The sequence below is a fragment of the Lepidochelys kempii genome, chromosome 6, assembly GCF_965140265.1.
Source record: "Lepidochelys kempii isolate rLepKem1 chromosome 6, rLepKem1.hap2, whole genome shotgun sequence".
Classification (NCBI taxonomy): Eukaryota; Metazoa; Chordata; order Testudines; family Cheloniidae; genus Lepidochelys; species Lepidochelys kempii.
In genome coordinates, this window is record NC_133261.1 from 3,397,431 (window position 1) to 3,414,042 (window position 16,612).

The following is a 16,612-nucleotide window of genomic DNA, read 5'->3' on the forward strand; positions in this document are numbered from 1 at the left end:
CTTCTGACACTTTTCGGTCCACTGAACGGCATTTGGCTGTTTCTTTTTGGTTAGGTCTGTCAGTGGGGCAGCGATTTGGCTGTGTTGTGGTACAAATCGTCTGTAATAACCGGCCAAGCCTAAGAAGGATTGGACCTGTTTCTTTGACTTTGGGACAGGCCATTTTTGGATAGCATCCACTTTGGCCTGTAGGGGGCTCATAGTTCCTTGACCAATCTGGTGTCCAAGGTAAGTCACTTTGTTTAGGCCTATTTGACACTTCTTAGCCTTAACAGTTAGTCCTGCCTCCCTTATGCGCTCAAAGAGTTTTTTTAGATGTTCCAGGTGTTCTGCCCAGGTATCCGAAAATATGGCCACATCATCAAGGTAGGCAACTGCATATTCTTCTAATCCCACTAGGAGACCATCTACAAGTCTTTGGAAGGTGGCGGGTGCATTTCACTGCCTGAAAGGGAGTACATTAAATTCATACAGCCCGACATGTGTAGTGAAGGCTGACCTTTCCTTGATGGATTCATCTAGAGGTACCTGCCAGTACCCCTTGGTTAAGTCCAAGGTAGAGATGAACTGGGCCCGTCCCAGTTTATCTAGTAGTTCATCTGTGTGTGGCATTGGATAGTTGTCTGGGAGAGTTACAGCTTTTAGCTTACGGTAGTCCAGGCAAAAATGTATCTCCCAATCTGGTTTGGGAACTAGAACTACTGGAGATGCCCATGCACTTCCAGAGTGGAGGATTACACCCATCTGTAACATATCGTGGATCTCGTGTTCTATAGCAGTTTTAGCTTGAGGAGACACCCGGTAAGGTTGGACTTTAATTGGGTGAGCATTACCTGTGTCAATGGAGTGGTATGCCCGTTCAGTCAGTCCTGGGGTGGCTGAGAACGTCGGCGTGTAGCTAGTGCACAGCTCCTTGATCTGCTGTCACTGCATACACCCAAGGGTCATGGAGAGGTTCACCTCTTCCACACCACCAGCACTTTTCCCTTTGTAGTAGACACCTTCAGGCCACTCAGCGTCCTCTCCTCTCTGGGCTGTAAACTGACAAACTTTTAACTCTCTGGAATAAAAGGGCTTTAGAGAATTAATTTGATACACTTTAGGCTTTCAGTTGGAGGTGAGGAATGCTATGAGATAATTAACAGCTCCCAGGCGCTCCTGGACCGTGAATGGCCCTTCCCACGAGGCTTCCATTTTATGCACCTGGAGCGCCTTTAAGACCATGACCTGTTCCCCTATTCTGAAGGAACACTCTCTGGCATGTTTATCATACCAGGCTTTTTGCTCTTTTTGAGCATCCTGTATTTTTTTTTAGCAAGGGCTAAAGAGGTTCGGAGGGTGTTTTGTAGGTTGGTTACAAAGTCCAGAATGTTAGTTCCTTATGAAGGTATAAATCCCTCCCATTGCTACTTCACCAACTGTAATGGCTCCTTAACCTCGCGGCCATATACAAGTTCAAATGGTGAAAACCCTAAACTGGGATGTGGTACAGCTCTGTAGGGAAAGAGCAACTGCTGCAACACTAGGTCCCAATCACTGGAGTGCTCATTTACGAATTTATGTATCATAACCCCCAAAGTTCCATTAAACTTCTTCACCATGCCATATGTTTGATGGTGGTAAGGAGTGGCAACCAAGTGATTTACCCCATGAGCATCCCAAAGGTTTTCCATAGTTCCTGCCAGGAAATTAGTCCCTGCATCTGTGAGGATGTTGGAGGGCCAACCTACCCTGGCAAAAATGTCTGCTAGTGCCTGGCACACACTTTTAGCCCTGGTGTTGCTTAGAGCTACTGTTTCTGGCCATCGGGTGGCAAAATCCATGAAAGTCAGTATGTACTGCTTTCCTCTGGGTGTCTTTTTCAGAAAAAGACCCAGAATATCCACAGCTACTCGCTGAAATGGAACTTCAATGATGGGGAGTGGCTGGAGAGGGGCTTTGATTTGGTCCTGGGGTTTTCCCACTCTTCGGCATACTTCACAAGACTGGACATGGGTAGAAACATCCTTGCCCATTCCCTCCCAGTGGAATGACCCCTGCAAACGGTCTTTGGTCCTGTTCACCCCAGCATGGCCACTAGAATGATCGTGGGCTAAGCTCAAGAGCTTGTCCCAGTACTTAGTTGGAACTACCAACTGTCTCTGAGGATGCCAGTCTTCCTGGTGTCCACCAGAAAGAGTTTCCTTGTATAAAAGTACTCTTTCTACAACAAACCTGGATCAATTAAGAGCTGAGAGGTGGTGTGTTGCTCCATGCCACCGTCCAAACTCTCTGGAGGCTTTCATCTGCTTCCTGTTCGGTCTGGAACTGTTCCCTTGATGCTAGAGACGTCAGTTCCTCATTGGATTGTGGACCTATGCTTGGTCCCTCTGGAAGCGATGTAGGGGATGGGGTTGTTTCCGTTGACTGTGAACCGCTCTCTGCTGGGACACTATGTTGGGATTTAGGTTCCAGCTGAGCCTCTCGTGTAGTGTTATGGGCTGCTGCCGGTTCAGGGTCGGTGGGGCCCTCTGGTGTTGGGGTTGAAAGAGTTGGACTTGAGGGGTTGAATCGTCACTTGGATCTCTGGGTTGATTAAATTTGGGTCCACTAAGGAAGCATGGATAGCTGACACTTGTGCTCCGGTGTCTCTCCATGCGGTGACCTTCTTCACACCCACACTCACAGTTTTCCTCCGCTCCAAGAGTATCTGGGAGGTATCTGGGCCTGAGGACCTCTGGTGTGATTCCAGTACAATGAACTGTAATCTGTTGGGGTTCTTGGGGTAGTTGGCCTTTACATGCCCGATCTCGTTGCATTTAAAACATCGTCCAGCTGACGGGTCACTGGGGCGAGGTGGGTTGCTGGAGAAAGGTGTGGTGGGATGATAAGGTGGCTGGAGGGTTCCTTGGGGGGTAGGTGGGTCCTTGGGCGGACCCTGGTAATAGGGCGTGGTCTGAGGTTGTCCATTCTGGTATCTGCTCCAACTGCGACCAGCTTTTTCTTCTCTGTCACCTCCACCAGTTTGGCTCCAATCTGCCCTGCCTCGATTACAGTTTTGGGTTTCCCAACTAAGATGTACCTTTCTATTTCCTCAGGAACACCCTCTAAGAACTGTTCCCTTTCCATTAGGAAGGGCAAATCTACTGGAGATTCAACACTTGCTCATGATATCCAGGCATCCCAATGTTTCAGAATGTGGTAGGCACGCCGGGTAAATGACACGTCTGGTTTCCACCTTAAGGCTCTGAATTGCCAATGGGAATGCTCGGGTGTTAGCATTATGACTCTCGCCTTGGTTTTAAACATTTCATGCTCGTTCATTTGTGCCTTGAGAATTTCTGCCGCCACCTCAGCTGAGGGTCCACTGAGCCGCGGCCTCAGGTCTACCATATATTGGTCAGTAGAGATGCTGTACCCAAGGCAGGCCCGATGAAAGTTTTCTAAGAAGGCCTCGGTATCATCGCCTGCCTTGTAGGTGGGGAACTTTCTGGGATGGGAAGTGGTACCTGGAGAAGGATTGCTAGGGTTTGTTCGTATATTCTGCTGAGCCCTTGCCTTCTCCATCTCCAGTTCATGCTTCCTCTCTTTTTCCTTCTCCTCCAGTTCTTTGGTCCTTGCCTCCACTTCTTTTTCCTTTGCCTCCATAGCTCTCCTGTGAGCAGCCGCTTGGTGTTGTTCTGTCTCTTTCGCTACCTCCCTTTCTTTGTCCTTTGCCTCCATTGCTCTCTGGTGAGCAGCTCCTAGGGCTTTTTCGGCTTCTTTCACTGCCTCCAGTTTGGCTAACTCCAATTTGTGTAGTACCTTGGTGTCTGTCATCTTTACCTCTCTGTTTTTAACAAACTTTACACCCGAGGGTTAGAAATAAAACAAACAAAACTTGGCTTGTAAAATTTTGCTGTGCTGTAATAGGATACCTATATTCTCTGAAAGTGATTGTCAGCCTACTGAACCTCCCCCCTTTGATCTTAAGAACAATGAAAAAGCATTCAGTTTCTGAAAACAAGGATTTTAATAGAAGTAAAAAGTAAAAATGAATCACCTCTGTAAAATCAGGATGGTAAATACCTTACAGGGTAATAAGATTCAAAACATAGAGAATCCCTCTAGGCAAAACCTTAAGTTCCAAAAAGACACACAGACAGGAATATCCATTCTATTCAGCACAGCTTATTTTCTCAGCCATTTAAAGAAATCATAATCTAACGCATATCTAGCTGGATTACTTACTAAGTTCTAAGACTCCATTCCTGTTCTGTCCCCGGCAAAAGCCTCACTCAGACAGACACAGCCCCTTCGTTTTTGTCCCTCCTCCCAGCTTTTGAAAGTATCTTGTCTCCTCATTGGTCATTTTGGTCAGGTGCCAGTGAGGTTATCATAGCTTCTTAACCCTTTACAGGTGAAAGGATTTTTCCTCTGGCCAGGGAGGATTTTAAAGGGGTTTACCCTTCCCTTTATATTTATGACAGAGGCGGATTACCTCTACCGACAAGAGAACACCTCCCGTCAGCATTGATAGCCTCTACACTGAAGAACTACAGCAGTGCCACGGTAGCATTCCAAGTCTAGACAAGCCCTACGGCTTTTGCTGGTACAGAAATGTTCTATATAAAAAAAAATCACACGCCTGACCCACATCGTTATACTGGCAACAAGTTTCCAGTGTACACCTGGCCTCAAGATGGCCAAATACCAAAACCATAATTTGTGAGAGTTTTAATAAATAAAGTGCCATTGTTGGCCGGCTCTGATTCCTACGGACATAGTATAGAAGTTCCCCAAAGGAGGCTGTGCATTGGTGATCCTTAGCTCAGATCCTCTGCGGGTGCAAATTGGCTCAGGAGTCACAACTGCAGTGGCTCCGGTCTGTTGACTTCAATGGCAACACTCCAGTTTACACCATCCAGAAGTTCCAAATGACCGTTGTCAGTTACACGAGCAAAGAATCTGGTGTAGAGACTTGGATGGGGCTTTTTTGCTTCACACCACCTAAGGATCTGGCCCACTGACTTCAGTGGATCTAAGCTGATTTATGCCAGCTGGGGATCTGGGCCCTTTGAATTACATAGTGTTTATGGCCAGTGTACATTAGCAGGAGATCTGGGTAACCTGAATAGAGCATTTCTTATTTACACCTGGTCCATTGGCATGAATAGGGTTATGCTAACCCAGACCAGCTAGGGATCCAGCTTTCACATGGCTGAGTGGGGAAAAACAGTGATGTTTAAAGAATGATAATATGAGTTTGATTCGCATTAGCACTCGCTCCCCTCATGGGTTTGGGTGTGAGGTGGGGGACGAAGGCTAGAAGAGTGAAGCTGCGAGAGGCAAGCCTTTCAAAAGTGAATAGTGATTTTGGGTCCCTAGCTTGAAGCACCTCAAAAGGACTGGATTTTCAGAGAGCACTGAGCACCCACCTTCTGAAAAATTAGGCCCCTTTAAGGTGTCTCATTTTTGTCCACACAAAATGGCTGACCACTTGCTCAGCTTTGTCTTTAGTATGTTTCTCTTACTCAGTATATAAAGGCCTCCTGACTGGATTACTTTGATAGTATAATGCTGGCACTCATTCCTAGGCTGGGCAAAGGCCTGAAATGAGAATCTGGACTAGCCTCGCAACATAAGGCTGAGAAGAGGGGGGAGATCAAGCTTGGTTTAAAGTTTGGTGTCTTTGCTTAGCATTCAAATCCAGCTTCATCTACTCTTCCCCAGCTGTACAAATATTACGAATTACACCCATGGGCCTCTCTGCTCTCCTGGAACCACATGGAAATCACAATAACTCAGTTCACACTTAGGTTATTTTTTTATTTCAGGGACCAAAACAAATCCAGACCTAGACAGCCGCTTCTCTCTGATTAATCCCATTTGAGTCTCAGAAGGCTTTGGAATCCCTCACACTTACCAGACCTTCATCCACCAGGTTGTGGGCAGTCTGACCTAATGGTCAGTGTGGAATCAGGTGCCAGGCCTGGTCAGAAGGAGAGGTTTCAGATCACAGGATTGGGTGATTTCAAGTGATTCCTTGTCATTCAGACCCTGCTTCTAGCAGTTGGAAGTTTAGGGACAACCAGAGCATGGGGTTGCATCCCTGACCATCTTGACTAATAGTCATTGATGGACCCATCCTCCATGAATTTATCTACTTCTTTTTTTCTCCACAAATCCACTTTAAATTCATGCTTTTAGTTAATCCAGATTAACTGTTCTGGATGTCCCTATGTAGACGGGCCTTTAGTCTCTCTGTACTTCGAATCCCCAACTGTAAAATGAAAAGGAGAACTTGTGGCACCTTAGAGACTAACAAATTTATTTGAGCATAAGCTTTCGTGAGCTACAGCTCACTTCATCAGACACATTCAGTGAAAAATACAGTGGGGAGATTTATATACACAGAGAACATGAAACAATGGGTGTTACCATACACACTGTAAGGAGCGTGATCACTTAAGATGAGCTAATACCAGCAGAAGAGCCGGGGGGAGCGGGGGGAAGAAAACCTTTTGTAGTGATAATCAAGGTGGGCCATTTCCAGCAATTGACAAGAACTTCTGAGGAACAGTGGGGGAGGGGGGAAATAAACATGGGGAAATGGTTTACTTTGTGTAATGACCCATCCACTCCCAGTCTCTATTCAAGCCTAAGTTAATTGTATCCAATTTGCAAATTAATTCCCATTCAGCAGTCTCTCGTTGGAGTCTGTTTTTGAAGTCTTTTTGCTGTAATATTGCGACTTTTAGGTCTGTAATCGAGTGACCAGAGAGATTGAAGTGTTCTCCGACTGGTTTATGAATGTTATAATTCTTGACATCTGATTTGTGTCCATTTATTCTTTTACGTAGAGACTGTCCAGTTTGACCAATGTACATGGCAGAGGGGCATTGCTGGCACATGATGGCATATATCACGTTGGTAGATGTGCAGGTGAACGAGCCTCTGATAGCATGGCTGATGTGATTAGGCCCTATGATGGTGCATCCCACAATATCCTGCACAAACCTTACTGAATTCTGTGAAATCTTATTGAATTAAATGTATGTATCATGGTGTGCTAGGGACTGTATTTGATTACATGGGACAGGAGGACCACCACCCTCCAAAAATTAAGAACAGGTTGGAGAGGCAAATTTACTCAAGTTGTAACACCTCCAGAGAGCTACCACCACCTGGAGAGAGGCTTACATATGCTTGTTCAAACTGGATTCTTTAAGGGTCAATGGACAAAGAAGGGAGTTTGAATTAAATAGCCTTAGTTAAAACTGATTCAGAGCCTTATTTCTAGTGCTCCAAATAGACAGGACCTTCTGTCCAAGGGCTGCTTCAATCCTTCCTGGGAAGGTTTGGAAGGACATGGCCCAGTCTGTGTGTTTGTTCTGAGCAAAAGGTGGTGTGAGCTTTTAACCACAGAAAAAAATCTTTGGTGGTAAGGTTTGAATTACTGTTCAGTATCTAGAGCCCTTGTTGGAGCTGGGGTGATCTCTGGTGAGGTTGTTAGCATGTATGTAGGTTCTTTTATTGCTTTTAAAGTTTTCTCTATAACACTTTCCCCTTGAGAATAAATTTGTTTGCTTAGAAAGAGTGGCGTGGTAACTTATAACACCATTGTCTATCTAAGGAGTAAAGTATAGCAGGTTGGCTTAGGCAGTCTGGCTTACTGGGGAATTCACAGTGTAGGTGGGGAACTGTGGAGCCTCAAAAAACCCCAATCAAGAGGGTGAGAGGTGTACATCTCCACCCAAGAGAGGTGACAGCTGAGGAACTGGAAAACCTAAAAGCAGGTGTCCTTGCTGGGGGGGTTACAGGTTCAAGGGTCCTGAATGAGACAGACTCCACTCCCCTTGGAATTTCTCTGGAGTTTAGTCTCAGGGACTTGCCTTAATCACCCCCCCGCACCCCCGCAGGTTTTAGTTCTGGAAGGAGCTGCAGAACCCCCCCCCCCCCCCCCGTGGAGTAGAACACAGTCATACATAAATCATTCATACAATGCAAGTTAATATAATGGTCCCAAAGATACTGCATGGGGTCGCAATATCTGTCACACCAGATCTTCTGAGTGTCTTATCTGTTGGACAATGCCACCTCTAAAACATTTTTCTTAAAACTTGAACACATTAGAGTTTTTATTTTCATTATAAAATTACATAGAGTGGAAGGGAATGGAAAGAACATTGTCACTTTAGTTCAAAACATGATTAAATTATTCATCAAAGATGCTGAGAGAACTTTCTTCTCTCTAACATTCTCCCCAGGGCGTCCTTCACCTCCTTGTTCCTCAGGCTGTAGATCAGGGGGTTCAGCATGGGGATCACCATCGTGTAGAACACAGAGATCACCTGGTCCTGCTCCAGTGAGGAGGTGGAACTGGGTTGTAAGTAGGTAAAGCACGTTGTCCCATAGCATATAGCTACGGCTGTCAGGTGGGAGGTGCAGGTGGAGAAGGCTTTGCGCCTGCCCTCGGAGGAGCGGATCCTCAGTATGGCAGCAGTAACATACAGATATGAGAAGAGGATGATCAGCATGGTTGTCAGTTGTATGGAACCAGTAAAGATAGAAAGCAGCATTTCATTTGTGTGAGTGTCGGTGCAGGAGAGCCGCATGAGCGGAAGGACATCACAAACGTAATGATCAATTACATTGGGCCCACAGAAGGACAGCTGAAAGGTGCAGCTGGTAAACACGGTTGCATTTGCAACCCCAGCCATGTAGGAGCCAGCCAAGAGCCAGATGCAGGACCTCTCAGATATGATGAGCTGATAGAGCAGTGGATTACAGATGGCCACATAACGGTCATAGGCCATCACCACAAGGAGGAAGGACTCAGTGGTGGCAAAGGCAGCAAAAAAGTACATCTGTGCAGCACATCCAGCGTAGGAAATGGCCTTACTCTCCCTTGAGAGGCTCACCAGCACCCTGGGGGCGATGGATGAGGAGTAGCCAAGGTCAACGAGTGACAAGTTGCTGAGCAAGAGATACATGGGGGTGTGAAATCGGGAGTCCGTCCAGATTAGGGCAATCATCCCAAAATTTCCCAGCAAGGTGAGAACATAGATCACCAGAAATATGAGGAAGAGGGTAACCTGCAGTTCTGGATGGTCAGTGAATCCTGCAAGGATGAATTCAGTCACGGTAGTGTCATTTCCCTGGGCCATTGCTTCACATGGGCTTTGAGGAGAGACATGCACAGAGGGAATTTCTGTAGAAATAAAAAACAGTGTGAGGACCTGGAATTCCGTATGACCAATGACAGCATTTTAGTCCATTTGAGACCCTTGTTTGCTGAAAGTAAGAATATTTTTACCCATGTGTGCGTATCTCATTCTTTCTCTTTTGATGTGGACAATCTGCAAAGAGCAACTATTGGCAAAAAACTGTAGCATAGTGCCGACTTGATTGCCAGAGGGTGAAGTTCACTGTTGGCTCAGTTGGAAAACTTTTTCCCCCCACAGCAGAAATCTAGAGAGTTTGCATTACAGCTGGGTGGTTGGTTTTTTTTGGGGGGGGGTGGGGGGCTGTTTTGTTTTTTGGTTCAGTGGCTGACCTGAAAAATCCCAAAATAACAGCAACTTGTTCCCTTCTCTCCCAAAATAAATCATTTCGTTGTCAGGTTTTTACCCTCTTCTCCCTTTTTTTTTCAAGTTAAATCTAACAGATTTTTGGAAACAAAACGTCATTTCAAAACAAAACCTTGAAACACATTATTTCAAAAATGTCAAAATTGAAATAGTTCACCTTTTTATTTCAGAATAACTCCGTTGGAAGATTATTTCTGTGACTCTTACACTCCCAGTATTGTGTTGCCAGGGCTAACACTGTTGCTTTGGTGTGAATGATCCTTGGCGTCAATTCTGGTGCCTCCTCCTGGAAATCTCATAGGCATTATTAACCTCTAGCCAGTGCAGGGCAGTTGCCGAACCTGTAAAGCTCAGACGATGAACTGGGATGTATACACTACCCATTGGGATCTTACAAGGTGGCCTCATACAAGGGGGCGAGAGAAGAAATGACTCAGAGTTTGGGCGGACAGTTAATAACTACAGCACAGGAAATGAATCAAAAACATTCTGCTGTTATCTGCAGCACCATCCCTCTCCCCAGACACAGCCCAAGCCCAGGCTACAGCTGAGCGACACAACGATTCACCTGCTGTGTACTGCTGGTGGGTCTGCACCCAGGGCTGCTCCTTAGATTCTGGATGTAGCAGCTTCAGCTGAAGGGGTCGTTTCCTACATAAGTAGCTCTCATATCAGTTAGGAAGTTTTAGGTCAAAATTATACCTTCAAACTGACTTTCCAGTGGATTGTGAGATTTTTTCTTGCTGCTCGCAACAGGCTTTTACTCTTCCCCCCTCCCTCCCGCAGTGCTACACCCAGACAAAGCAAACCTACCTGCGTAAGGATGAATCATTTATGTGATGGGTCCAAGAGATTCCCATCTGGAGGAAGGGCAGGGGGCTGAGTTATATTCCCTTACAGTCTGTTGGGATCTTAAGTCTCTCCAGGCTCGGACCGTCAGACAAAGGAGCTTCAGCTATCTTCTTGTTGCTGGGGCCAAGTGTATTTGTGGAGAAGTGATTTGTATAACACCGTGCCAGGCCGTTGTGATGCGTGTCGGTAATTGGTCCCAGTGTGTCCCTAGATCGCTGAGACTGAGTGATTCAAAGCACTGGGAATGGAATATGGAGACTTTTCAATGCTAGGTGTTGTGCAGGTTGGGCAGATTGGATGGCTCAAGAGATTGGGAATTATCGAGAGGTTCAGAGCTACATTGTGCTTTGATCACCTGCTCTGTGTAAGGGGCAGTGCTTAACTACACCACCCCAGGAGGAGGTCAGGGATTGAATTGTGACTCAGGTGCTGGAGCCGATCGCTACCCTCACCTATGTGGGCTCATTGAGACAGAGGGGAAGAGGCAATGCTCTGCCAACTTTCCACCCACCTGTGTGTCTGCTGTGCAGCCCCCACTTTCCCCATTGTGTCCCCTACGTAGGGTCAAGTCTGTGGGGTCCTGCTCCTCCTTGTGTGTGAATGACCCCCGTAGAGCTAGGCCAGGCTCTGGCTCTCAGAATGTATGTCTGTTTTGTTTAAGCATCCAAACTTTTCTGTGCACAGCAAACATCTGGAACCTATAACACTGGGCTGGCAATGAGCAAAAAGTGGGTGGCAAACATCCACTTTCTCACGAGAGTCCCAGCACCTCTACTCCTGGTCTCAGTTGGACACTGAAAACACTAAGTCCATGTCTACACTGGTAATTGAAAGACAAAACTTTTGTCGTTCACAGGTACTTAACCTTCCCCCACCCCTCGAAAGACAAAAGTTTGCTGTGAGAAGTGCCTGTGTGAACGACCGCGTTGTCAGCAGGAGCGCTCTCCTGTCCACAATGCAAATCCCACTCATTGGGGGTAGAAGTATTTTGTTGGCAAAAGTGCCGACCAACAGTGTTCACACAAGCCCAACTTTTAGCAACCCGGCCATGTCACTAAAAGCTGTGTAGCATAGACATAGTCTAAGGCATACAAATATATGTGAGTGTTTCAGAATCTTAAACCAACTCATGTCTGAACGTGAAGAAGAGGTGGGGTCTATGCGGGGGGTCGATGGTTTGTTCTGGGTGGGGGGGTTGGAACAAGTTCATTCATATTCATAGGGAATATATATTTAACATACACAGAGAGGAACCAAATGCCAGAATGACTTTCATTCTGGATGAAGGAAAACAGAACAAGAAAGAACGAATGTAAGTCCTCAGGCGACAGCACAGTGGGTGTATGTCTTTGTCCTCAGTCACGTGATGCATCACCTCTGCCTTACAAAATAGCCGCTGCCTCTGCAGACAGCAGATTTTTTGATAATGGAATCGTCAGGAGAGGGAACAAGGGGGAGTTCATTCTCTCACTCTTCGGCAACTGTGCCCAGGCTGCCTACCGGGGTCCCAGCCAGAGCCAGTTATCACTCTATGGTTATTCGGTTGGGTTGCGTGGGGATATAAATACCTGAACGTTAGCAATTTCTGGGATTATCAAAGAGGCTTGAGGGAGTTCGGAGCCCAAATCTCCATTAGAATTCAATGGAAGTTGGGTTCCTAAGTCTCTTAGCTGAGCACAACTGAGACCAGCAACTCAACTTTCAAGATAACATCTTCCTCGGGGGAGAGGGGGAGGAATTAACCCATCATAGATTTTGCAGAGGGGCTTTCTTGAGGTCTAGCAGGCCTAGTGGTCAGGCTGCTGCCAAACTATCTCTCTGAGTTTTGGGATGGGTTTTCTGGGCAGCCTGGTGGGCCCAGCAGCCAAGTCACAGTTTATCACCTCCCCACTACCCCTAGATCCCTCTGAGGTCTCTGGGGGTGGATGGAGGAGAAGAAAAGGGTAGGGGGATCCAGGCTCTCCCTCTCCACCAGGTCCTGAAGTCTAGCAGGAGCTTCTACTCTCCCTCCCCCCAGAAAAACCTCCTCACAGCCAAGCTCTCTAATTGTGTCCCCTCTTCAAACAATTGCCTCCACTGACTCCGTGTTTATCCTTGTGCTGGTCCTGCATCCTCGACCTGCAGGAGGCCACGTGATTGGAGGACTGGTCTGCTCTGTACAGACAGAGAAACAGGAGACAAGGAGATGATGTAAAGATAGTGAAGGGACTGACATTCAGCTCCTGCCTTCTGTGGCCATGGGCATCCTTGCCAAAGGGGCAGTGGCTGAGGAGAGCTGGGCAGTGGAACATGAGGATGCCAAAATTATTGGACCAGAGAGTGCGAGTGGTTCGGGCACACACCTCATGGGAAGGAGACCCTGGGTCGAGTCTCCCTGTGCCAATCGCTCTTTCTTTATCCACAATGGAACAGCTTCAACAGGAGAGACACGATATGCCAGAGGCCTGAGGTAAGAGCACTCTCCTGAGAGGTGGGAGATACCTGTTTAAATCCTTTCTTTCCTCTCTGCCAGGGAAGGGGAATGGAACTTGGGTCTCCCACATCCCGGGCGAGTTCTCTAACCACTGGGCCAAAAGTTATCATGGGGGCAGGAGCACCACACCTGCCTCCTTCCGCCATTTTGTGTAGAACGAGGCCAGTGTCCAATTCATTCCCTCAAGAAACTGCTACGAAGCCAGGAGAGGGGTACCTGTGTGTGGGTTGCTAGTAGAGAGAGTCACATAAATCCAGGTGGAATGGAGGTGCCGATCTGTGAGGAAGGGGCAGTGCTTCGCAAATCAGTGGGTCCCACTGGCAAGCTTAGGGGACTTCCCACCTGGCATCCTGTGGGCTGTTGTGGAATGCATTTTAAGGTGCCTATCTGTCCCCATTTATTGTACAGGGAGACTGTGGAAGCTCCTTCGCTGGAGGTTTTCAAAAGGAGGCTAGAGAGCCACCTGCCTTGGATGGTTTGGGCACAACAAATCCTGCCTCTTGGTAGGGGGTGAGACTGGATGACCCTTGCAGTCCCTTCGACCGCTACGGTTCTATGATTCTACAGGGAGGTACCTAACTTGGCTTTCTGGATTGCACTGCTGTGGTTTTTTTCGTTTAGGCACCTAAACATGAGGTGCCAGGATGCTCGGAGCTGCAATGCCTGAGTCCTTGCATGGATTCCAGACTATGAGACTTAAACACTGTGGGCCAGACGATCATCCCCATGGACATGCCAAATAGCATCAGAACCCACCATTGCTCCCGTCGAAGTGAATAGCACCACTGCCCGGCTGGGGTAAGTTTGCTGCTCACATGAGGAAATGTATTGGATCTGGTGCTCTGAGTGAAGGAACTTTGTTTTTTCTTCAGAAAGGCAGGGTTGTAAAACTCAGCTTGTGATAAACATGGCCATGCAGTTTTAAGAGCTGAGTCACTGCAGTAATGTGAGGAGTGGAACTGGAGAAAGAGGGTCAGTTTTCTGGAGGGACCTAGTTTATTGTGACATCAGGAGCTCAGGAGTGTGAACAGGGGTCAGGCTACTTGTGCACAAATGCTAGAGGCTCTGCATAGAATGCTGGGTAGCCCCAGGCTGCTGAATAAAGTTCTCTTTCCTGCAACTCCCTGCCTGCCCATATCCCTTATTGCTAATGAGACAACTAGCCTGGCTCCATAACAGACAGTGCATAAGCATCCATGCCTCATATACGTTCACACCCCAAGTAGTACTTTGCCCTGCAAAAAGTCTCATTGCTCAGTGGTCTCACTAATTGATGTGGGTGATTGTATCAGAATCTGACCATGGAAATGACATTGTGCAGGTGTGTGGGTTGTCAGCTGCAAAGATTGATCTCAAGAGCATGAGCCACCGCTCCCTGAGCTAGAAAACCTAGCTTGAAGCCACTGCTGGACTCCGAATACTACATGTAGTTCAGACAGTGGAGGGAAACAGAGATCTTCATGGTGGGTGTGAGGCTTATGGAATCCTGAGATGGATCCACTGCCTAGAGTTTATGCTTTGTTGAAAGTAACAGACTTTGAGGTGTTTGCATTCAGCCCTCATTTGTCTCCTTTTTTAGTGTAGGCCTCACTTTCTCACCTGCAGTGGAGAGTGCGTCTGGGATAAATGACGGAGAGGAATCACACTGCAGTGAGTGAGTTTGTCTTGTTGGGATTCACACAAGACCCAAAGCTGCAGGTCATCCTCCTTGTGATGTTTCTGTTGATCTACCTGCTGATCCTAGTGGGGAACCTCACCTTGGTCACCTTAATCAGGACTGACTACCAGCTTCACAACCCCATGTACTTTTTCATCAGCAACCTGGCCCTCTTAGATGTTGATTACACCACCATTATCACTTCCAGCATACTGATTACTTTAGTATCAGCGAGAAAAGTCATTTTGTTCCCTGGGTGTGCTCTGCAATTTTTCTTCTTATGCATCGCATTGTCCTGTGAATGTTACGTCTTGGGTGTCATGGCATACGATCGCTTCATGGCCATTTGCAACCCATTGCGCTACACTGTCATCATGTCCAAGTGGTTTTGCATGCTGCTGGTGCTGGGGTCGTACCTAGTGGGCTGCGTGAATGCAATTGTTCAAACTATGTTTATATTCCTTTTGTCCTTCTGCGACTCGAATGCCATCAACCGTTTCTTCTGTGATGTACCCCCCCATCCTGAAACTGTCCTGCTCTGACACCCACATCACAGACATTGTTCATTTCACCTGTACCGCTGTGGTGGTAACACCTACTATCTTGATCATTCTTATCTCCTACATCTACATTGTGGTCGCTATCCTAAGGATCAACTCTGCCTACGGCCAACTCAAAGCTTTCTCCACCTGCGCCTCCCACCTGATGGCCATCACCATCTTCTACGGAACAGGCGCTTTCATGTATATACGGCCCAGTTCAAAGTACCCCATAGATCAGGACAAAATCATTTCTTTGTTTTATACCCTTGTGATCCCCATGTTGAACCCCCTGATCTACAGCCTGAGGAACAAGGAAGTGAAAGAGGCCTTTATGAGGATGTTACACAGGAAGATTTATTCTCAGTGAATTTAAATGTTGGGAATGGGTTTTTTAATGGTAAACAGGAGTGTAAGTGGGGAGTGAGTTCTTTACATCATTATCTTGGTTTTTGTGGATAACCAGCCCTGTTCGTCTTGCACCAAAAAGAACTAAGGGGCAGGTTTTCCAAGGAGATCTGCACCAGACAGCTATGATTTGGCAACTCATCAAGTAGCCAGCTTCTCAGAGCTGCTCAACTCCCAGTTAGGAACCATTTTGTGCTAAGGCCACGTTGCCATCCTCAAGGGAAGGGCAGGCTGGTCCCGTGGTTCAGGCACTGGCTGAGGACATAGAAAGCCTGGGTTCAATTTCTGGGTCCACAATGGACTTCCTGTGTGACCTTGGGCAAGTCACTTAGCCTCTCTGTGCCTCTGTTCTCCATCCTTACAACGGGGATGGTGGCACTGCCCAGTCTCCCGGAGTGCTGAGAGGGGAGAAACGTTAAAGAAAAAGACAGTAAAGTGCTCAGAGAGCTACTGATGTAAGCAATAGGCATTATTTTTATTATTATTTATTGATTTATTAAGTGTTTTAAAAGCATGAGCTGGGTCCTCTAATAATGAGAGTGGCTGAAAAATCATTTATATTTCATAATAATAATGAGGTGTGTGTGCTCATTATTTGCCTTCTAGTTTTTGAATATTTGAGTTATTCAAACTAGTGAATATTTGGGTGAACTCTGGTCATGTTTGGAAGATTTCATAACAGGGTCTTTCCTAGCGTTACGGGCATGTGCCAGTGAGCCACTTAGGGGCATTTCATCACTGCCTTATACAGTACTAGTCCACTTATTTTGTACAACCTTCTACTTACTCACCAACAGCCCTTTCTGTTTCATGGATGTCCAAATATAATTTACATCTGATAGTTGGCTGATTGTCGATGCTAAAAGTTTTGTATGGGTTTGTTCTTCTCAGGTTTCTAAGGATCACCTGACAATTTGGTCCCATACATACATCAGTGACAGAAATGACAAACACAGGAATGGTGTTGAGACTATCGCATTAACTTTTAAAATGTTATCTGTATGTCGGTGAGCAAAAACTCAGGAAACATGACAACATCATAGATTGTCATATTAAGAGGTGCCCAGAAAATATTCATAGCCCTTTGTATTCAATAAGTGTTATATGTATTTGTGTGTTCTGGTTTCGCTGG

The 16,612-nt window shown here is 46.6% G+C and overlaps 1 protein-coding gene and 1 pseudogene across 1 annotated transcript; one reads left to right on the forward strand and one right to left on the reverse strand.

Moving 5' to 3' along the window:
• Nucleotides 1-8,183: 8,183 nt before the first annotated feature.
• LOC140912504 (olfactory receptor 5J3-like) lies at nucleotides 8,184-9,128 on the reverse strand. Its single transcript, XM_073346984.1, has one exon. The coding sequence runs from the start codon at nucleotides 9,126-9,128 to the stop codon at nucleotides 8,184-8,186; it is 945 nt and encodes a 314-aa protein (XP_073203085.1).
• A 5,374-nt stretch (nucleotides 9,129-14,502) lies between these two features.
• On the forward strand, nucleotides 14,503-15,442 carry LOC140913739 (olfactory receptor 5AR1-like; annotated as a pseudogene).
• Nucleotides 15,443-16,612: the final 1,170 nt, after the last annotated feature.

Excerpts from the sequence above, each read along its gene's own strand:
- LOC140912504 (XM_073346984.1), bottom strand. The coding sequence starts at position 9,128 with ATGGCCCAGGGAAATGACACTACCGTGACTGAATTCATCCTTGCAGGA.